The 24338-nt window shown below is 39.2% G+C and overlaps 1 protein-coding gene across 5 annotated transcripts in view; it reads right to left on the bottom strand.

Moving 5' to 3' along the window:
- Nucleotides 1–24338, bottom strand: part of megf8 (multiple EGF-like-domains 8) — a 59985-nt gene that overhangs the window by 32895 nt on the left and 2752 nt on the right. For 3 of the 5 annotated variants that reach the window (XM_017453431.3, XM_047150340.2, XM_017453433.3), the window contains 19 exons: nt 21960–22140; nt 20981–21144; nt 14438–14653; nt 13887–14067; nt 12059–12147; nt 11744–11957; nt 10747–10927; nt 10335–10480; nt 9502–9612; nt 8940–9091; nt 7063–7164; nt 6748–6925; nt 6355–6518; nt 5956–6159; nt 4509–4712; nt 3751–3993; nt 3121–3239; nt 1356–1487; nt 169–282 (listed from right to left, as the gene is read on the bottom strand). In XM_017453431.3, the coding sequence (XP_017308920.1) occupies nt 169–282; nt 1356–1487; nt 3121–3239; nt 3751–3993; nt 4509–4712; nt 5956–6159; nt 6355–6518; nt 6748–6925; nt 7063–7164; nt 8940–9091; nt 9502–9612; nt 10335–10480; nt 10747–10927; nt 11744–11957; nt 12059–12147; nt 13887–14067; nt 14438–14653; nt 20981–21144; nt 21960–22140 (3095 nt within the window). The remainder of the gene's footprint in view (nt 1–168; nt 283–1355; nt 1488–3120; nt 3240–3750; nt 3994–4508; nt 4713–5955; nt 6160–6354; nt 6519–6747; nt 6926–7062; nt 7165–8939; nt 9092–9501; nt 9613–10334; nt 10481–10746; nt 10928–11743; nt 11958–12058; nt 12148–13886; nt 14068–14437; nt 14654–20980; nt 21145–21959; nt 22141–24338) is intronic. The other 2 variants (XM_017453432.3, XM_017453434.3) reach the window with 1 other exon arrangement.

Here is a 24338-nt window from a genome sequence, read left to right as displayed (position 1 = left end):
GATATGTCGGAAGGATGAAGCAGTTTAACACTTGAATACCATAGAACTAACATTTCTACTGGTTTCATCATGAATGATTCAAAACCTCACAAGTGTGTGATATTTCTAATGAAACCCTCATGAAGTGCAACAAGAAAAATTTCTGCTGTTGATGAAAATGTGTCCTACCTGCCAAAGGTAGGGTTGCTGTAATCCCCACACCAGCCACACTGAAAGGTCTGCAGGCATTCTGTACATGTGGCTAAAGCAGAGCACTGCTTACACTGGGGAACCGAGTGCACACTATAAGTGGAAACAGGGAATTATATCAACTTACAATTAAGAGCAAAATGTATTGTTTCTCATCATATTTTTTGGATTTGTTCATATTATTACGTAAAAACAATATGTACAGACTAGCTAACTAACTTGTTTTAGCTCAAGTTAAAGCACCCTAGTCTTGAGTATGCATGAAGATTGGGATTCTGCCCATCGAACTCAGACAATTATAGCACATGATAAAGATGAAGAAAGCAAATAGCCTACTTTACCAGAACTTTACATTTAGCAGCTCTTCTTTTCTTTTAAAAGTAATATAACACATTTTTATTTGCTCTGTGTTGCCTCATGCATTACAAATCAACAAAGAAAAACTACTCACTACTGGCTCTTTTTTCATTCCTACAGTATCTCCTCTTCCATTCATATGAATTTAGTTTTTTCCAAGGCAGATTTTATTCTTCTATCTGAACACTCCTAACTTATGTAGCTAAATGTATCTCCTTTCAGTGTGTTACAACCAAGTTTAATATCTCTCACTCGTATTTGTTCAGCTGCCTACAGCTCTGTAGCTTCATGTCATTACTCACAAAGAACTGATGGGAAGCGATTATAAATTTAAATTCTTTTCATCATCTACACTGGTCTAAAGTAAAGTCAGCTAAAGATAAACCAGGCACTGATCAATTGTATGAAAGGTTTATGATGTAGCCAAGTCCCTTACATGCTCTGGTCATGTTTAAAACTGAACTTCTGGCCATTCATTTTTTTCTTTCACAGGCTTTAGGCCTGATCCTTGAGCCCATTGCTACCACTTCAATATTTAGATAAGTCCCAGAGGAACACATGTAATTCTGTGAAAGTCATGAGAGCATTTGCTACCCTCAGAAAAGCATCTTCACAAGCCAAGAGGATGTCAAGAAAATCCTAGAGAAACAACTGATATATATATATATATATATATATATATATATATATATATATATATATATATATATATATATATATATACACACACACACATACACACATACACACACATTATATATTTTATAAAAATTTTTGAATATATATTTGCTGATGCAGCATCATCTTACCTGTCATACCAGTCTCTGCACTCCCCATAGGGGAACTTGGTGAGATAAGCAGCAAAGTAAAAGCAGGTCTGAGCAGACTCGCACCACGCACACTGGCTAGAGTTTGACAGACACTCCCCACATGTTGTCCTCCTTTTACAGACAGAAAAGAAGAAGAGAAATGATTAAATATATATATATATATATATATATATATATATATATATATATATATATATATATATATATATATATAGTTTACAGCAATCTGGCACTTCATAGTAATGCTAATGAAATGGTCCATGCCAATAAGGTTTGGGAAATGATGTCATGCCACTATGCATTTTGGGATATATATTTGTCTATAATATATATTTGGCTATATTTGTTGTAATAATAATAATAGCTTAGATTTATATAGTGCTTTTATAGACACTCAAAGCGCTTTACATTGCATGGGGAAATTATCTCAACCACCAGTGTGTAGCATTCACCTGGATGCGACGGCAGCCATAGTGTGCCAGAACACCCACCACACACCAGCTATCGGTGGAGAAGAGAGGAGAGTGATGTAGCCAATTCAGGGATGGAGATTATTAGGGAGCCATGATAGATAAGGGCCGATCGGGGAATTTCACCAGGATAATACTCCTGGGATTTTTAATGACCACAGAGCGTCAGGACGGTTTAACGAAAGACGGTGCTGTTTTTATAGTGTCCCTGTCACTATACTGGGGCATTAGGACCCACACAGACCACAGGGTAAGCACCAGCAACAACCTTCATTTTCCCTAGGAGGTCTATACCTGGCCTATCCAGGTACTGGCCAAGCTCAACCCTGCTTAGCATCAGTGGGAAACCAGGCGAGAGCTATAGGGAGATATGGCTCTGGCAATGTAAACTTTTTGCAAATAGGGATCAGATAATACAAACGGTATTTCTCAGTCTGTTTGTGACAAATATTGATTCCAAACATGCATAGATAGAATTCAAAAGAAGGACTTTATTTTTTTTCATTTAACTTTTAAAGGATGCAAAAGTCTGACATTTTGAGATTGGATAGTCCAATCTATGCATTCAACAAACAGTCAACAAGCAATCTATAGACTTGCAACAACCTGTCAGGGATACATTTACGGCATTTGGCAGACTATCCCCTATCCAATTATCCCCATCTTTTATACAACTGAGCAGTTGAGGACTAAGGGCTATGCTGGCTCAGGGCATAACAAGTGGCGGCTTGGTGGTACTGGGATTTGAACTCATGACCTTCCAATCACAAATCCAATGTCCTAACCACTGAGCTAAATAGCTATGATGGGGTTTTATTTTTTTAGCAGAGCAAAGAGAGAGCGAGATAGATAGATAGATCTACAGAGAGTGGGATAGTGATGGAAAGTGTAATGAACTCAACATTATAATTAGATCTTTTAATCTAGTTGAGGAACATCAAGTAAATTTCCAACTCAATTCCAAGAGCGAAAATACTGGGCATATGCTGCAGAATAATGTAATAATAATCAAACACAAACTTTGTCATCTCGGGGACTTTCCTGTTCCCCTCTTTTTTTTCCTGTTTCCATGAAAAAAATTACATTTTTCACTGTCCATTTTTTTAAAATAATTTTTTGACCCTGAATTTGAACAATAACTATACCTAGAGCAGAACATGTAAGGAACATAGATAAGGAACACTGGTGATCTTAGTTGACAGGATGGATCACTCCACAGTGGCATAACAGCCCTATACAAGAACAATCAGATCAGGTGATGAATTCACACTCACTGGTTACAGACTTTAGGACACCCCAATGGATCCCGAATGGAGCCTTCCAGTCTCCCACGGCGACTGCATAAGTAATCCCCCTTCTTACTGGAGTTGATTTGCCATTCACAGTAAGGGTCCTATGGGGAAACAATGAAAATGATAATTTATTGAAGCATCATTATATACTATATGGCCAAAGGATTGTGGACACCAGACCATCAAACCCATATATGGGTCTTCCCCAAACTGTTGCCGCAAAGTTTGAACACACAATTGAATAGCGTGCATTTGAATTCTGTAGCATTAAACTTCCCTTGACTGGAACTAAGGACCCCAACCCTGTTTCAGCATGACAGTGCACAAAGTGAGCTCCATGAAGGCATGGTTTGCCAGATACCCACAGCTATGATCCAAACTCTAGTGGAAAGCCTTCCCAGAAGATTAGAGGCTATTATAACAGCAAAGGAGGACCAAATCTGGAATAGGATGTTTAACAAGCAGATTTGGGTATGATGACAAACTTTTGTGTCCACAACCTTTTAGCCAGATAGTGAAGATCCAATGGCCCACATTTAGAAACAAGCAACTACATATCTCTTCTGATAAAACACCAGTGAAATCTTGCATCATATGCCACCTGTGCTGTACCTGAGTGCAGGCTCTGCAGTCTCTGTACTCCTCACACAGTGTGCAGTGTTGGGGGTTGAGCAACAGGTGGTGCTCTTCTCCCTGTGGCTCTAGGCACCACTCGTGGCTGATGTTGGAGCGAAGCATGCATACGTTTGTGGTTGGGCACCAGCCACAGGACTGATCGGACAGACAGGCCAAACAGGAGTGGTACGCTGAACACGAGCCTGAGCGATATGGCTCCAAGAACAGAAATGAGATCTCCTGATGAACAATGAAAGAAACTGGATAAGTGGACATGAGTTAAGGCAAACTGAACTTATGGTACTAGAGCCATGATGAAAATGTTTTGCTACTCATCAGCTGCACTGCCTTACTACTACATTTTATAATACTGAAATGCCAGAAAATTTTGAATGGTTGAAAGCCTCCATAGTTGTACTTCTTTCCACAATTGCAGAATTTTGTTTCCAAATCAATGTTTCCCCAGAGGTAGATGATAATGTAGCACAACACCCAAGTATACTGACAACCAGTATATTTTTTCCCATTAAAAAAAGCACATTTAATGAGACACAGTTTCTTTCAATAACACACATTTCTATTCAGAAATTCACTGGAAGCCGGGAAGACAGGAAGCCTTTATGATATCAGCTTGCACCCATATGCTAGAAATACTGGAAGCTCCTTATTTGCAGTTAATATGCTACAGTAAAAATCTTCCTGAATTTTCATCAGTCAAGACCCTATGCCAGAGTTATGATAAACAAAGCCCTTACACTTCCACCAGGTATGGCAGTTCGGTTCCAGGTAAGGGCCATCTCACTGGTCTGGCCTGAGGCGGAGCTGTTCAGGTAGCCCTCTGCCTGCACCAGATAACGATTCCCCCGCGTGAGATTCTGAAACAGACGAGAACCATCCGGACGAGACAAGAGGCGGCTCTCCTTTTCCTCCTGAGCTGACCAGCGTCCAAGAACATCAGTCTGCGTGCACAAAAGAGTTTGTATAAAAAATTAAAATCAAAGTCATGTCATTTTGACACCGATGCCTCCATCTTTTCCCCTAATCATGTCTAGCACATCTACTTTTTTATGTAGGACATGGATTTGGATTAGCATAGGCGGTAACTCATACATGGGTACAAATTAGGGATGTCACGAGAACCGATACTTCGGTACCAACATCCTTAAAATGTGACAGTGCTTGTTTTTCTGGAGTAGTGTTGGTACCGTATCTAATGGGGGTACCGATGTTGCAATTCTTCCGGACCTGATGGGGGCAGAAAATACGCGCAAGTGTTTTAGTCGGTCCACAAGTGGTGAAGAAGAAGAACAACAACAACAACAGCAACAACTACAAGCACACGGGGAAAAACTACAGAAGTTTAGCTCGGCCCCAACTCGTTGAGAGGAAAGTTGCTATGGAATATGGAAATACTTCGCATTCGAGGCGGATGACAACAAACACATTATTCATGCACTGAAGCCGGTGTGCAACCGATGCTATCGTTCATTTCAAACAAAGCGAGGAAACACCTGGAATTTGGCGAAGCACCTGAAAGACGGTCCCTATATTATGTTTGTTTGAGGCAGCTGCATTGTGGCCGAGAAACTAGCTAACGTTATGCTCCATGTAATGTTTGCGATAGCCAGTTATGTGTTAAGAGACGCTAACACATTGCAATGTTATAAACTACCTCCGAATGGACCACCATGCATCGCCATTCAGCCCGTGTCCTGTCAGCTAAATGTAGCCTAATGTCACTAATAATTTTCAAATGTTCATGCTTTTAATAAATCTTTTTGGCCTGTCACCTCATCAGTGAATTTATACTAATGCTTGCATTCAGAGTATAAGGAGTGTGTGTGTTTGTGCGTGTGTTTAGGAATGCTGCACCTCCTCTGTAGCCTCCACTCACTGTCAGACAGTGTTTGATAACTAAAATCTCTCTCTCTCTCTCTTTTTGCCAGTATCCTTTTGCCCGAGGAGGATGTCCTCCAGGAGAGTTTTTAATTTTATTTTATTTTATTTTTATATCACAGCATGGTATCAACTTTGGTATCGAGTATCGTGTACTTTTGGTGGTATCGGTACAGACTACTAGATTTTTGGTATCGTGACATCCCTAGTACAAATTAATCAAACGCTTATATTAATGGAATAGAATAGGTGCTATTGGCTTGAAAGGAACACCGGTGCAGACATCAGAGTAGACTGTCCTCTTACCAGGTGGACCGAGTTCGGCCCTGCAGCCATCTTCACTGTAAAGTGAAACTTCTGAATCCTGGCCCACATGGCAACAGTCTCTTGGGGAGGAGGTGCTGGAGGTGGAGCCCCTAACAGTGGGTGAATAAAACCACGAAACTGCAGAGTAACATCCATCTCAGTTGAGGGGTTGAGTATTATGGAGGCGCTCCTCAGAATGGTCACCTGTAGAGGAGACACAGAAGTAGACAAGTAGAGTCCACTGATTTTCTTTTCTTTTTTTTAAATTAAAAGATGAAAAATAAACAATTTAAGGTGAAAAATATTAATACAGTAAGAAGGATATAAAAGAACACAAAACCATACCAACCAAACTTCGTCTATAGGGAAGTCAGAAATTAGAGTTGAGTTCTAACGTACCTTGTCGGGCTGCGAGTGGTTGCGCGGGTGCTGAAAGGTGAGCAGGTGCAGTCCTGGGACATAGTTCTCGGTGCGACAGGAGGGGAGGGAAGTCAGGAAACTCGTCCGCTCCCCCCACCAGCCGTACGCCCCAGAGATCTGGTCCACACGGCATGCACTACGCTCTGCAAGGGGTCAGAATTGGTTGTTACACAGGACTCTATGACTGTTAGATCAGCTGACACATAGCTGACACACTTGGCTATATATAGAAAAAGATCAAGAAAACCAAACTACAACCACAGAAAAATTCAACAAGCCAGTATTTCACAGACACAGGAAATTAGGCATGTCATGAGATACTGATTTGCTACAAAAACTGTGGTTGCACATGGTTGTATCGTAATCACTCACTCATGCTGCTCTCTTCTCCCCTGTTCATACCTGAGACCGGTAAACAGGAATCGTTCTGGACACACCAGCCAAAATCACCAGGGGCACGAGGGAGAGAGTTGGGCACACCACTGAATACTAGACATGACTGGCAGTCAGAAAGGAAGCGTGCCAGACCCAAACAGCCAGTGCTGCCACACTGTGGGCACACACAAAGATAATACTGCCATTAGTCAATAAGACGTAATAGATTGATAATGAGGAAAGCAGTTCGAAAAGGAAGAAAAGAGAAATGAAAGTAAAGGAAAAGAAGCGAGTAGGTATGCATTGTTTTACTGGATTAGTAGGTTGGTATTCCCGACAGCGACCCTCACACCAACTGCATTCTGGGTTTTTTAGACACATTCTCTCATCTGGGGCCTCAGCACACACTGCATCCTGTCACACAGGAACACAGACAAGAAATCCTCATTTTCATCACTGACTAGATGGAAACAGTGTGACTGGTTTCAGATGGCTCTACCATAATTCTTTAGTATCAGTGTATATTAATGCTGGTCAAAGCACAAAAGTTTCATTTCTGTTCCACAGGAGGAGTCAGTGTAGCCTGCCTTGGACTGCATGGCTGATACAACTTCAATCAGATTGGACATGCTAAGGGACTGTTGTGTGAGATCAGCAGTTTCTGAAATCCTCAAACCAGCTCATCTGGAACCAACAACCATGCAGTTAAAGTTACAGGGATCACATTTTCCCCCATTCTAATGTTTGATGTGGCCATTAACTGAAACTCTTGACCTGCATCTACATGATTTTAGACACTGTGCTGCTGCCATATGATTGTCACAATTTAAAGACTTGCAGCTGTTTGCAATGAACAAATCAAACAAAAGCAATTGAAATAGTTAAACACAACGACTGCTTCAAGTGGTTTCCCCAAATTCAACTGAAAATGCAACTTATAATGATTTCTCCAGCTTCAACATTATTCAACCCCTTTGTGGCAAGCATCTTTATTACTTAATGGAGCATCTTTTTGCTGTTATGGCCTGGTGCAAATGAGATGTATAGCTTCTGGCAGAGTTCCTGAGGAATCTTGGCTCATTCATGAACAATGGCCTCCAGTTCAGTAATATTTTTGGGTTTGTGTGCTGCAACTATCTTCTTCAAATCCCACCAGAGATTTTCTATGGGGCTCAAGTCAGGAGACTGTGATGGCCCTGTAGAATCTTCCAGGACTACTTCTGCAACCAAGCCTTGGTGGAATCTGAGGTATGCTTGGGATCATTGTCCTGTTGGAAGGTCCAATAACGGCCAAGCTTCAGCTTCTTCACAGACGGCATGATGTTTTCTCCTAGGATTTGCTGATACTTCAATGAATCCATCTTGCCTTCCACACGCTGCAGGTTTCCAGTGCTAGAGAATGCAAAGCAGCCCCAGAGCATCACAGAAATACCGCCGAGCCATCGTGCCGAAAAGTTCCAGTTTTGTTTCATCTCTCCACAGAACAGAATCCCAAAACTTCCGTGGCTTATTTATATGATTTTGAGACGACTTTTCTTGTGGTTTTGGATCAGTAGTGATGTACGTCTTGGAGTTCTGGCATGGAAACCTTCTGCGTTTAGTACGCACCTTACTGTGCTCACTGAAACCTCAGTGCCTGTTGCCACCATGTCTTGCTGCAGGTTTTTTGCGGTCACTCGATGGTTTCCCATAGTTCCATTGTGTGGAATAACACAAATGGAACTATGGGAATTATGCTTTGATGAAAAAATTCAAAATAAATAAAAGTAATTGAATATTTTAGCTCTTCAAAGTAGATACCCTTTTTGCCTAGAATTTCCAGAAATGAATTCTTGGCATTTTCTCAACCGATTTCTTGAGGAATCTCTGAGATGCGTTTTAAACAGTATTAAAGGAGTTCCCACCTACGCTGGACACTTATTGGCTGCTTTTCCGAATATTTTGCTCCAAGTCATCCATTTTAAAAAATATTATTTTGTAAATAACATGTTAGTTTTCTAATGAAAGAAATTAATATGTTGGCACAATTATATACAAAACTGATTTCAAACATTTCATCATACACCTTCAGATCAAAAGGTTTTTAAGATCATGAGAAACATTTCTGTCAAGTGTCTCCAAAATCGGTAGTGTGGTCAAAATAGTCTTTGTATTTTACATGTTAGGTTTTATTTCCTAAATCAACTCACTCGGTCACCAGGGTCACTGCTGACAAACAGTGGGACTTTGTATGCCACCAGGTCACCAAGGGCAACACCACTGTAACCACCGGCAACAAGCAGCACACGGCCATCCATGACAGCAGCAACATGAGAGTAACGGCCTCTCACAGATCGGCTTCCTAATGGAAAATAAACAAAAGAGTTTGAGTGCGGACACATAAACTGGTCCCACCGATAGTCAGTTGTGGTCAAGGAATTTATATATGACCATAAGAATAATCTCTTATGCAAGAGATCTTCTTATGTTAGAAGCTCATTCAGTAAACAAAACAACTTCCACTGCAACTGGCAAATTGTTCAGAACTGTAAAAAAAAAAAAAAAAAGTCAATTTATAGTCAAGTGAGGCTAAGACTGCTTTCTTGTCCTTTATTTATTCTCTCCTCAGCCTTCTTTATTTGTATGCTGGACTGCACAGCAGTGACACCAACATTGTAATGCGGTATTAAGGTACTTGGTGCAACAGCACGTCCATAATGTCCTGTGGTCAGAAACTGACACTTATGGCTCTCTGGTTGTTAAAACACTTACGGTGTGTGAGACTATCTCCTGCAGAAACCCACTGGTGGCAGCCCAGGTGGTAGAAGAAGATCTCCTCATCATAACATTTCTCCTCCAGATAATGGATATGCACATTTCCACCTTTAATAAAAAAAATATTTAAATGCTAGTGTGATTCATTCTCTGCTGCTGTGGATGGTCCCGTATGGATACACTAAAGACTGCACTTCCCAAAGTCAGTTTATGCCCAAGTCTCACATTGCTTCAGTGGATAATCGCTCCTAGATACTGTAGACTTGTCCCCAAGATCTAATTACACTTCAAAAAAGTCATCTTAGCAAGTGAAAATATCTTTAATATAGTTAAATATATCTAGCATATCTTATTATAAGATTAAAATTAACCAATTGTCGTTTTCTTATTCCATTGGCAGATCCTTTTGCGTCTTTTTAGAAATAAATGCTTAAAATGAGTAAAATTATCTGCCAATAGAAAAGACTATTTCAAGATTGAAATAAGTACAAATGGCTTGAAATAGGTTTCATAATCTTAGATTTGGTTTATTGTGATCTTATAATAGGAAATACTAGATATATTTAACTATATTCAAGGCATTTCCATCTGCTAAGATGTCATATTTTTGCAAAGCATAAAGACTATGTTTTGAAAATAAACGAAAGTCTTATGGGTTTGGAATGACATGAGGGTGAGTACCTGATGACAGAAATTGAATTTTTTGGTGAACTATCGCTTCAAACAAAAGCTGTTAAATTAGTTAAATCACACCACATTCACCATATATTTCAACATATATTACAAATCTTGTTACTGATCAGCTTTGAAATAATAAAACCAGGACACACCATATACCACCATGTAATTGCCAATTATGGTGGCGGAATGGAAGGCTCTTTCCCGAGGTCCATTAGCAGGGTAACGTGAGCGAAGGGAGGTCCAGAAACGCTTATCCACATGGAAAATATCTGTAGAGTTTACCCTCACACTGAACCTGCAAAAGAGATAACAGAGATACGGGCATGCCATTAAAAAACCACTGGTGCATCTTGAACAACTCCAAAATCTATCCAGAACAAGTATTCCACCTTACACGATCTTTATCAAAAAATAAACATCCATTGCTGCTGATCTAGACCAGGCGAGGTAGAAATCCCGTTGTCAGTGGCAGTGAGTTGTAATAGTCTTACTCCATGTCTACATCTCAAGCAGAAAGTCTGTGATAACATGGCTTACTGACACATCACCCTGTTGTTGTACCTGGCAGTAGTAGGTCTGTGTCCTCCATATACCAGCAGAGTCCTGGATGGAGAGTGGAAGACCATGCTGTGACCTGCAGTGGCAGGGGGCTTTCCCCCATGAGGCTGGACTTCCTCCCAAACCATGTCTCCCAGTCGAAAACGATAGAGAGAGGAGGAGAACATGTCCTTCTCTGTGCGCCCTAAAGACAGAGATACACACAGGAAACAAGATAAGTGATAGAGTGATAATACATAATCTGTAAGTTATAAGTAGGTCTTAGCTAAAGACATCAGATTTTGTGTTTTCCAAATTGCCCAATGGACGAAATATCAAAAAACAGAAAAAACGAAAAGAAAAAAACCCTACTTCTTATTGACTTTTGCAAAAGAAAGGTTTTCATTTGGTGTGTAGCCAGCTGCTGCACTACATACACATCGGCCAAAGCGTGAAATTCCTGTCCGTAGAGCATATTTTACTAGGTGGATTAATAAGATTGAACAGAGGACGGACAATCTTTTTGGAATCAAGAACATGAAAAGTATGTGAAAACGCTGAAGAAACTGAAGAAAATAAAGTTCAATGCAAATCCATCAAGTAGCTCTCCTGCGTACTGCATGTGGTCACCTTGCGTTTGACCTTGTCAAAAGAAAATAAAGATGCTATTCAGACTCAAATAATAAGTGCAATAATAATCATATACTCATTCATATTAGTTAGACTGTATTTATGCACTTAACTAGTGTACCATACACTATTGCATTACTTTATGTTCCACTTTTTAGCCTAATCGATTAGGTTTCCAGGAAACCCAAACATGAGACTGGGCAAGCACACTTGAGCTTTTCCTTGCCTGCTGGGCTAGCTAATGAATTTATCATTTGTCCACCCATACACAACCAGTGAATATACTGTACATACTGACCATGAAGCCATCTATTTTTTTCTTAAAGGCTTATTATGTGTTCTCTCACAGATATTAGACATCAACTCTCAGGTGCTGAAGGCTGTTACTTACCCCCAAACACATACAGATCATTGTCCACCAGAGCTGCTGCATGATTTGCTAGCCTGGGAGCACCTGGAGCATCTGACTGGCCTAGCTGTTGCCAATCATTTTGCTGTGGGCGGTACATCCAGACATCACTAGCCAGCGAGTGGTTAGAAAGCTCACCACCATATATGACCATGTTACCCTGCCATTCCACTGCTGCATGAGAGTGTCTTGGGGCCTTGAGCAAGGAAAGACAGAGAGAAAACTCAAAGTAAATCAATAAACATGTATAAAAATCAATGCAACTGAAAAAGGCTAATTGAACAGAAAGCATCTTACAGGGGCAACGGAGTGTAACAACTTCTCCCACTGATTCGTTGAAAAGTCGTATTCCACAAGGTCTCCTAGTGCTTTGTTCAAGTCAAAACCTGAAAGGCAGAAAGACAATTCACTGTGTCACCTGAAAGACAATTTAGTGTGTCACTGCTTAGATTAACAATAAATAAATTTAAACACAAAGACTAATGTAAGGTCTGTGGACAAACTCTACCTGATATATATTAAAATGTCATCTTATGTTTCAAAAAAACAGATCTGGGGTCTAATTTATCAAATGCTCCGTAAAACAAGCAGTAAATTGGTGCGCAAAATGCGCCAATTTATTACATTTAAATCACACGATGGCCATTGATAAATCCCACACATTTTAAATTGATGTGCTTGTGCATGGCCACACTCACTTGCATAAAGAAATGCCCTCAAATCCCTATATATGGTGATATAGTGTGCTTTTTAACTTCCCTTCAAAAAGTATAGTAGCCTGCATGTTTCAGATGACATGGAATATGCCAAAACATTTAAGATGAACTTCAGTGACAATGAAGTAAAGATGAAGTAGAGTGAAACAATAATGGTGTATTTGGCACATTTACAAGTGTCTAATTTGTTCATCTAATAAATAAATAAGACTTTAAAATATAAAATGTGTGTGTGCATTCTATTTCTCCAATTGCTTGAAACACTGCGATGGTAAGAAAATTAATTTTTGCTGTCTGTTCCAGTTGTGGTTTTGGAAATTAAATATATTGCAGTGCGAGAGATATTAATGAAGATAAGCTGAGTCATCCTTCAACTCGTAGTTGGTTGGGAAATGCCAGTACCTTCTCCAAATTCTCTTTGGAATGTACCCGTAGCTAAAAGCCCTAGAATAGAGATCAACTAAAATTGCACTGGGCAAATGAAATCAACCGAGGATCAACTTCTCACTCTTCTCACTCTCAGCATAGAGTTTCCAGTGGTGCTAAAAACACATTCCCTCCTCAAAGCTACATGAACCAAGTCTTCAAACGAACCATAATCCTAATCAATCTTTAAGCATTCCTTTTAAACAATTTTACTTTACATTGCATCTGTGTCATCGGTCTGTATTTTATGAGCAGTGAACTCAGTAATTACACTCTCAATTATGATGATATATTACAGTGCGTGATATAGATGCTCCACGTAGTCAGCGTACCTGCTCTTGCACTTTTCTACCACTGGGGGTTTTTGCATACACATGGTCAGGAGTGTGCTGAAATATACACTCACCATCCACTTTATTAGGAACACCTGTACATTCATGCACTTATCTACTCAGCCAATCATGTGGCAGCAGTGCAATGCAAAGCATCATGCAGATACAGGTAAAGATATAGGTTATTTTTCACATCAAACATCAGAATGAAGAAAAAGTATGATCTCTGTGACTTGGCATGGATGTTGGTACCAGAACGTCTGGTTTGAGTGTTTCAGAAACTGCTGATCTCCTGGGAGTTTCACAATTAACAGCCTCTAGAGTTGCCTCTAACAATGTGTATGCATGATTGATAAATGAGGCCCCTGATCACAAGCAATTTTATAAATTTGAAAGATTTTCTCATTGGTGATTGATTGCTAGATTCGCATATAGATTATCTGGCAAAAAAGTCACGTCCCTGTTTTCCGAATTCCATAATGTTCGCCTCACATTAGAAAATACATCTTCAGTACCACAAAATCCATCTCATGGATTAGCATGTTATAACCGTTACAAATATTCACCTAAGTGAACTTAAATATAACATGTTTATATGTTATATAACCTTTAAAAATAAACATCCCTGCTTAATTCTACGTATTCTCTCACCTCCGAACATGTAGAAGGTTCTGGTGGAGGACAGGTAGACACCGCCTGATGCAGTCCGTGGAGAAAACCTCACATCCCTGGTGTTCACCTCCCACCACTGTCCCACACCACTGTTATCATGCAGGCCAAGCTGACAGCTCTGCCCCACAAAGCCAGAACTGCATAAGCAATGGTCTCCCTTCTGAGAGGACAGCGAGAGAAAACTCATGTTAAATGAGACTCAGAAACTAGTCTTACTTCGATTTCATTATATATCAAGGACATTGAAACTGACATCCTGAAATATAATAAGCATAATATTTGCTGCCTCACTGTATCAAGCCAGGATAACACCCAACATGTAATGTAATTTTAGGATATGTAAAGTAATGCATACAACTCATCAGGAGGAAAACTAAATTGGACCTGTAACAGAATTCAATTTTCAGTTGCTGTAAAATAACAAAAAAATTTATATAATAAATTAAAAGTCTTTCATCAAAACTTTTAAATCAAAACTGGAAATTGAAAATATCACTGCCTACATCACAAATTTGCAACAAAAAAAACACCTTATCACAGTGCCCATGTCCATGTTGTGTGCAGTCTGTGGAGCAGACAGGCAAGGAACAGTCTGGCCCTCCCCAACCCTGGTGGCACTGACAGCGAGATGAGCCTACATCACAGCGCCCATGACCTCCGCAGTCCCCAGGGCACAGCGAGAATGTGTAGGTGGCATTGAAGCCTAGCAGGTTGTAGTTGGCATCGCTGAAGAGGTGAAGCAGCATCTGAAAGAAGAAAATCAAAGGCAAGAAGCTGAAAGAAGAGTGGAAAACTTTATAATTCATTAAATTGTCTTCAGTAACCCCTTTATCTTAACCACTTTGTTAGGACCATGATGTCCTAGAGCTTATCCTGAGGGACACAACCAGGATGGGATGCCAGTCCTTCACCCACATGAACACAGGGAGAACCAGCAAAACTCCTCAAAGTCTGAGCTCAGGATCAAACTGGGAACCCGGGAGCTGTAAGGTCACAATGCTACCCACTGTGCCACAACTTGTGTGTGTCCCAAAAGGCTCCATACAGAGAGAAAATTAATACTTTTTAGCAAAATGTCTTCATAAGCCATCTATTTATAAACTAACTATCATACTTAGTTTATATCATACATTTCATATTTTTTTCCAGATAGCCTTTAAGAATGCCTTTGACAAAAGAAGAACGTATTGAAATCATTCTCATGGCTGGATCAGGAAGCTGATGCGATGCACTTTAACAGGAAACATGGCAAGCACCTCACACATGACACTGTTGTCAAACTTATAACTAATTCAAAAAGAAAGGATGCGTTGCAGACCAACCAAGAATGTGAACATCCACTGACGATGGCACAAATGACATGGTGCTTGCGTATATACACGGCCCTCCACTAATATTGGCACCTTCGGTAAATATGAGCAAAGAAGGCTGTGAAAAATTGTCTTTATGGATTAACCTTTTGATATTTTGTTTAAAAAAATTATATCATAAAATACTCTGCTGTCATGGATATCAAACAATTGCAAACAAAACACAGGTTTATCCCCAAAAAATAATCTTTGTTAAATGTAGGTGTGCAACAATTATTGGCACCCTTTTAGTCAATACTTTGAGCTACCTCCCTTTGCCATGATAACAGCTCTGAATCTCCTCCTATAACGCCTGATGAGGTTGGAGAATACATGGCAAGGGATCAGAGACCATTCCTCCATACAGAATCTCTCCAAATGCTTCAAATTTTGAGGTCCATGTTGATAGAATCTCCTCTTCAGTTCACCCCAAAGGGTTTCTATGGGTTTCATTTCAGGGGACTGGGATGGCCATGGCAGGACCTTGAGTTTGTGGTCAGTAAACCATTTTTGTGTTGATTTGGATTCATGTTTTAGATCATTGTCCTGCTGGAAGAGGCAACCACTGCCCATTTTAAGCTTTCTGGCTGAGGCAGTCAGGTTTTCATTTAATATCTGTTGATATTTAACAGTGTCCATGATGCCATGTATCCTAACAAAATGTCCAGGTCCTCTGGCAGAAAAACAGCCCCAATACATTAAAGAGCCACCACCATATTTAACCATGGGCATGAGGTACTTTGCCATATGGCTACCTCTCTGTGTGCACCAAAACCACCTCTGGTGTTTGTTGCCAAAGAGCTCTATTTTGGTTTCATCTGACCATAGAACCCGATCCCATTTGAAGTTCCAGTAGTGTCTGGCAAACTGAAGACGCTGGAGTTTGTTTTTGGATGAGAGTAGAGGCTTTTTTCTTGAAACCTTTCCAAACTACTTGTGGTGATGTAGGTGACTTCGGATTGTAGTTCTGGAGAATTTTTGACCCCAAGACCCTAACTTCTACAATTCTCCAGCTGTGATTCTTGGAGATTTTTGGCCACTCGAACCATCCTCTTCACAGTGCGTTGAGACAATATCGACACGCGTCCAATTCCAGGTTGATTCATAACATTTCCAGTTGACTGGAACTTCTTAATTATTGCCTTGATGGCGAAATCGGCATTTTTGATGCTTTTCATATGTTCTTATAGCCACTTCCCATTTTGTTAAGGTCAACAACCTTTTGCTGCACATCACAGCTATATTCCTTGGTCTTACCCATTGTTATGAATGACTAAGGGAATCAGAACTACCATAGAGAGGCCATAAATGCATACTTTAAAGTGAAATATATGTACTAAGGTTGAATCACAAGCCAAATCCATACCCTTTTAATATTCAATTATACAACCAAAAACACACAGTCAATGTTTTGGAAACAGGTCCAATAGGAGTAAATTATCTTGTTCTTATTTTTTAACATACATTTATTATAAGAAGAATAAAATATTTCAGAGCATGCTGGTATGGAAAATAATCAACTTCATAACACCCCATCACTGATTATTTTCCTATAACATCACGTTGTGTTTTATGCCTATATATTTTAAATGCATAAAAAAAAAGCAGGAAACCTTCTTCATGCTTGTCAGCAGGTTTAACTGCACTTGCCAACTTATTAGACTTTTTTTTCCCCCAATATGTTTTAGAATAGAGCAAAACGGCTACTTAACTGACACCGAACCAGGGTTAAAAAGTTCTATGTAGACTTCTTGTGTCCTCTAAAGGTTTTGAATAGAATTCGCCAAAATGATAATGTTGTATACTAATGAGAGGACTAAGTTACTTCTACCCAGATTGCACTCTTCACCATGTAATCTAATCTGAAGCACACCTCTACGATTGTAAATCAAGATCAGTGGTCATTGGGCCCTTTGAAACATTTATCAACTGATAACGTGTCCAAAATAAGAAATCCATGCTAATAAACAACCAAGGTTTTGCGTAAGCCTTTGTACCAATGCCAATGCCTCATAAAGCTGTTTCATTGGCGTTATTTTATTTACTTACATCTCAATTCAGCATTATGTTCAGCAATACAGAAGAAGAAAGCACAGTTAAATAGAACTGTGTACATTTCTGGAGTAGGGAATGGAGAACCAATGTACAATGTCTATACTGCACATTCACACAATTAAATGCTGGAAACGTGCCCATGCACTGAGCGAAGTAGAAGTATAACTGTGGAAAACGTAAAAATCACCACAGTGCTTAAAACTAGATATACAATATACAGGCAGCGACTACCCCTGCCTGGAATTGTATTCTATTTTCTTTTCTAACACAATGTTTAAAACCCACCCTGAATGACTTGCATACCAATATTTATAGGGATGCACTGAAATGAAAATTATTGGCTGAAGCGAAACCAAATATAATGAAAAACTTGGCCGAAAGCTGATGGCCGAATACCGAACACGTTTTTTCGCATTTTTTCCATTTATTTTACCATTTTTTCACCATTGCTTAAATTAAATAGTTAAAATGTGCTTTTTACTATTTTGTTTTGCTTTTCAAAGAAAAAAATCAATTACAAAAACTACAATTTCAAAATATTTATTTTTGAAATAACACTATAACACAATAAATTTTTTCTAATTCCAGCAGGCATAGGCTACCAACAAGGCACAATATAACTTTAAATAAATAAATGAGTAAAATAAAAATATTTGTAGGTGGTCATCTTTGAGCCCCCCATGAATAGCCCAAGTTAGGCCTATAACTGACTGCTGAAAGAATGTAACACTCTGTAGCCTACAACAAAAACGTGCATTAAAAAGTGCATTGACAAGAGCGCAAAAAATGGTTCTATTGGGTTCTATACGGCTGACTATATTGGGGATATATCCCTGTACACCTCACGGAGTATTATAATAGATATAGTTAGATACGTTGTTAATGTTATGGTCCTTGATGGATTTAGTTAGTTTAAACTATAGATTAGTTCATTTAATCCCCGCTGGTTTTCCATAGTCCATAGTACTAGATCATGTTTCTTGTTTTGTGTTTTGACCCTGTGTTCTGTGACCGCGACTTTGATTCCTGCTTTGCCCCATTTATGCCTGTTTGCAGATCGCCCGACCCTCTGCCTGTCTTGACTACGTTTTTTGGATTACGATGTGGATTTGTCTGCCTGCCCTTAAATAAATATGTCTTTACCTGCTTCCGTGCTCAATTCCCTTACGTCTCGCGACGTGACCGAATACTCCGGAACAGAAACAAAACAAACGTATGTGTCCACAGTAAACAATGTCACGGTTGTCAACATCCGAAGAGCATGCTCTCGTGCATGCGCGCGCCCCCTCATCTCCCCGAGCGCGCTGCCGGAAGTGGAGGTCATGAAATTTGCATGTCTCATTCTGGTTGCTAGGCTATTTGGTGCGTCATCAAACGCGTCATTGTTCGGTCAAATTTATTCATTTCGGTTGCCAAACATTCGGTGCATCCCTAAATATTTATAATTAATATTCAACAGTGTCCAAAACTTATTTTAACAAATTCCTAGGTTTACTTTTTTCTTGTCTGTATACTCAGCTCATATTGATCAGCTTTCAAAGCTTCAACTTTCATACGAATAGTACAGTCTTCCATCAAAACCATCGTGGTGATCAGCTCACAGATCGTTAACTTGCCAAAAGCGCTGTTGACCACACCCCCCACCTCAGCGCAACTCTATCGCATACCTGCATTGCATTCTGGAACTTTGAGTCCAGGGTTTGCGGTCTATGTTGGATTTCTCATTAATATGACACTGAAAGTTGCTGGAAAATGGTGAGTGAGAAAAGAAGTTCTTGTTCTTTTAACAGAGAAACCTGACTGTTATCAATTATATTTAAGATTGTTTAATGTTTTTTCCAATTAAACACCACTAGCACTAACAGCACTAGCAATTTCCCCATGACCAAACACAAGCAATAACTTATCGTACGAACCATGAAAATACAACAGCAAGCAACAAATCAGTACCAGACTCGCTAATAACTTCAGAAAAAATTTCAAGAGACATATTTAATGTGTTTCAGTGTGGACTTTACTGGAAGTTAAATCTAGCTAGCTAGCTGATTTAGGACAAAACTATAAATAAAAGGTATGGGACTGAATTTCCATTATCATTCTATACAAGACAACTGACCAACAATCCCCAGTGCTTTATCTGTTCATTAAGCAGCACTGATTCAGTAATCTAGAAGGGGTGTAATGATACACTCAGCTCACGATTCGATACGTATCACGATACGATACACATCACGATATTTTGAACAAAATTAAAAAATTAAACTGAAATTCCAATAACATTTATTTCCAAAATATTAACAATCTTCAATAACTTTCTTTGGTGTACATACAACTTACAATATTTCCAAATTTAATTTAACCAGTTCAAGCGATTTCTGTGAATGCAGTGAATGCACGCGTGAAACAGGTGCAGAACAGGTCGTGTGTTGGTAGCTCAACCAATAGCTTGTTTGCACATGACGTCACGTCACCGTGTTGCTGTGGCGCGAAATGCAGATGGAGGGCAGGAAGTGATTTTCTACATAGAAAGCATTATCATAAACTCAAAATGCCTATGTTTTGCGTCGTTTATGGTTGCTCAAATCGATCAAACCTAGAAACCACAAGCAGCTTTTATCGTGTACCAAAAGTTGTTGTTCATAAGGAGGGGAAAAAAATGCAAGAAACTGGCTTGAAAACCTGCGTCTGCGGTCGGGAGGAGCCGACATCGGATAATGCTCATGTGTGCAGTGACCACTTTTATTACAGTTAATACAACTTACATATGCTATGTTTGTTTTGTTAGTTGCTTCCATACTTTGTAAAGTAATTGGTTCGCGATGATCCATGCCTTTAGTGTCGTTTCGGCGGACCTTTCAGGGTGGTTAACCTAATAACGTAAAGTAAACGCCCGTAACGTTAACATCAAGAGACGCAGCAGCGTTGAATGTTTGTTGCTAGGTTTATTCACAGGAAGAAAAAAAAAAAAAGAAATGCCACTCACCCAGGTGAAAACCAAACGATAATCATTGTGGAGCACCTTGTTACTGAGGTCACTGACCCAACCACTAACAAATTAGTTGTATGCCTCCAACTTTTGTATGCTTTCATTTGTTTTCTGGAGTAGAAGGATGTCTGGAGGGCAAGGCAGTTTCTTATATCTACTGCCTCGATGGCAGGTAAGTATTTCAAAAATCCGCTCCCCTCCATAACAAAGGATCTCGTGTGATTTTCTGTTTAAACCTTTCTCTTGTAATAGTGTCTAAATCGGTACAGTAAGGACTTTCCTCAATCTCATCCATTCTGCTTTTCACTTCCTGCCCATCATCTGAATTTCGCACGTCACCAGAATCAAGTGACGGCAAACAAGCTATAAGATAAAACAATGTCATATCAAATAAATTTAAAAAATACCCATAACTCTATGATAAAATTTTTTCATCATGATATATTGTACCACGATATACACCCCTATTATCCAGAAAATATTTGTAGATTTTTCAATTATTTAGATGACATTTTTTAATGCTTGAACATACTGTCAACTTTGTGCACAGAGCAATGAGACAGAGACCAGAGAGATCTGTAAAGTAAAGAAATACAACAAGTGCATTATCTCACAATTCCACCAAAAAACAGCAGTCCTTGGTGTAGTAAGAAATTCTGCATGTTGCCTTTATTTTAACTCACCTTGCCAGATCTTGCCTCTATCGGCTGGGGTAGGGTGTTGCCACTCAGACTTGCGAGGAGGGGACTTTGATAGGAGTCTCCATCATACACAAACAGGTAATCATAGGTGCATTCTGTGTCCATGAATGTGAAGTTGAGCACAATGCGATAATTGCTGCCAGGAGCTGAAAACAGGATTTGTAATGTTTTCAATCATTTCATGCCATACTTAACAACTCAACGGTCAGCACTGTTACACCATTTGACTTCTGGGCTAGGGGTATTATGGTCTGTTACTGTGTGAAATGTTCACGGTATGACAACCTAGTCTAAAATTTATCAAAGTGCTAACAATTAAAGGAAAAATTCATTATGAAATCTTTGTACAAACCTGTCTTTCCATATCCTTGTGTGTGTGTATGTGTGTGTGTGTATATACATATATACATACATATATATCTCTAAAACAAAAATCAACTAAAGAAAACAAACAGCCTATTGCTCCTCTAATACATATACATGTCTGACAAATCAACATTCTACCAATTTTGATTCTAAACAGTCCAGGGAAATACCTTAATGACTCATTCTCTGAAGAGAACTGCTGTAAGAACTGTTGTGAAGTAATACATGTGACGTAAGATACAGTGGGGGAAATAAGCACTGAACGAGTCAACATTTTTTTTAAGTAAATATATTTCCAATGAGGCTATTCACATGAAATTTTCACCAGACATCAGTGTTAACTCAAGAAATACGGAAATATAAAGAATTCACAACATTAAAGTCTATAAATAAAGTTAAGTGTAATAAAGTGGATTGGCATAGGAAAAAAATATTGAACATGCTAAGAAAAAGCAGTTCTTTCATGTTATCATTATTGAGGTAAAGTTAATCCACGCTATGCCTTTTCTACTGTTTAACAATTATGCTAATTGCTCCAGATGCACCCCTGGTGGATATAAATGGTTAATTCAATTCACTTTCCTTTGACACTCACCTGTGATGAGCCATTCACAGTTGCCATTCACGGAGTAGTTTCCTGGGCCGTCTGTAACGTAGCCCGGTGGCCCTCGCAAAATTTGCCTATGGCCCTTACAATCTCCAGCCCAGCATCCAGGGGCCAGAAAAAGCAGAAACAGGAAAAGGGCAGGCACAGCCAAACCCATCCTCTCCCCCATCTGCATGTGATGGAGGAAAACAGTGGGAGATGGAGATATTTCTTGCTCACAGGCCAAGAGCTTTGATAGAGAATGTGAAAAAGCTTGCAGGTGCCAAAACATATTCTTGTATTTGGAGTTCAAAAATGCATATACAATACAATAAGATGTATGATGAACACTGTGTGGCGTTTATAACATTATAACCACATTTTATGCTGTTAAATATATGTAAAATACTACAACAGTGATACCAGTTACCAATCTCTCACTTTTATGCAAATACGACATTATTTAGGAACTCGACGCCTCAACATGCAGTGATGATGTATTCATAGAAATCATCACCAGGCTCAATACAGCAGACTTGGGAGGAAGAATTTGTGGGATATAAAAATATATTATTTTAATATATTTTGAAAATAGCCCACAGTTTTCCTCTTTTTCTTTAAAAAACTACATAAATTACATCCAAGTATTTCACAGTTCTGCATAAAGTGTTCCACAGACATAGGGAGGCTATGCAATCATTTTCTTAAATGACTCTTGTGTAAGCACTTTTGAAGCCTTTCAATTAATTATTTATCAAGAAAGAGATCAGTCCAGAGCCTCTGACTGCCTAATTCGGTAGATCTGAGGCAGTAGCCCACATTATGGGCTAGAAAACTGATTTTATAACACAGGAAATCAGAAATAGTCCCAACTTTGGAGATGTAGCTCATAGACTTTGGGATTGTTTTAAGACTACATAACCTCCAAAAAACAAAAAGTAGAACCATTTAGGTGTTTATACTGTATATATCTGTTGTGTGCAGATGTTGCATTTATACTGTATAAAACTGTTGTGTGCAGACGTTGCATTTATATTACACTGTAGTGTGTACAGATGTTGCGTTTATACTGTATAAATCAGTTGCATGCATATGTTGCGTTTATACTGTATAAATCAGCTGCATGCAGATGTTGCATTTATACTGCATTAATCAGTTGCATGCAGATGTTGCATTTATACTGTATAAATCAGTTGCGTGCAGATGTTGTATTTATATACACTAGTACGTGCAGACGCTGCGTTTATACTGTATAAATAAGTTGCGTGCAGATGTTGCTTTTATACTGTATAAATCAGTTGCATGCAGATGTTGCATTTATAATGTATAAATCAGTTGCGTGCAGATGTTGCATTTATAATGTATAAATCAGTTGCGTGCAGATGTTGCATTTATATATACTGTAGTGCGTGCAGATGTTGCGTTTATACTGTAATCAGTTGAGTGCAGATGTTGCATTTATAGACACTAGTGCATGCAGATGTTGCGTTTATACTGCATAAATCAGTTGTGTGCAGATGTTGCGTTTATATACACTAGGGCGTGCCGATGTTGCGTTTATATACGCTAGGGCGTGCAGATGTTGCGTTTATATACACTAGGGTGTGCCGATGTTGCGTTTATATACACTGTATTGTGTGCAGATGTATTTATATACACTGTAATGTGTGCAGATGTTGCGTTTATACTGCATAAATCAGTTGCGTGCAGATGTTGCGTTTATACTGTATAAATCAGTTGTGTGCAGATGTTGCGTTTATATACACTAGTGCATGCAGATGTTGCGTTTATATACACTAGTGCGTGCAGATGTTGCATTTATATACACTAGTGTGTGCAGATGTTGCGTTTATATACACTAGTGCGTGCAGATGTTGCGTTTATATACACTGTAGTGTGTGCAGATGTATTTATATACACTGTAGTGTGTGCAGATGTTGTGTTTATACTGTATAAATCAGTTGCGTGCAGATGTTGCGTTTATACTGCATAAATCAGTTCCGTGCAGATGTTGCGTTTATACTGCATAAATCAGTTGCGTGCAGATGTTGCGTTTATACTGCATAAATCAGTTGCGTGCAGATGTTGCGTTTATACTGTATAAATCAGTTGCGTGCAGATGTTGCATTTATATACACTGTAGTGCGTGCAGATGTTGCGTTTATACTGTAATCAGTTGAGTGCAGATGTTGCATTTATAGACACTAGTGCATGCAGATGTTGCATTTATACTGCATAAATCAGTTGCGTGCAGATGTTGCATTTATATACACTGTAGTGCGTGCAGATGTTGCGTTTATACTGTAATCAGTTGAGTGCAGATGTTGCATTTATAGACACTAGTGCATGCAGATGTTGCATTTATACTGCATAAATCAGTTGCGTGCA

The sequence above is a fragment of the Ictalurus punctatus genome, chromosome 23, assembly GCF_001660625.3.
Source record: "Ictalurus punctatus breed USDA103 chromosome 23, Coco_2.0, whole genome shotgun sequence".
NCBI classification, from domain to species: domain Eukaryota; kingdom Metazoa; phylum Chordata; class Actinopteri; order Siluriformes; family Ictaluridae; genus Ictalurus; species Ictalurus punctatus.
The sequence above is the reverse complement of the archived record's forward strand: the minus strand, read 5'-3'. Positions and strand labels throughout refer to the sequence as shown.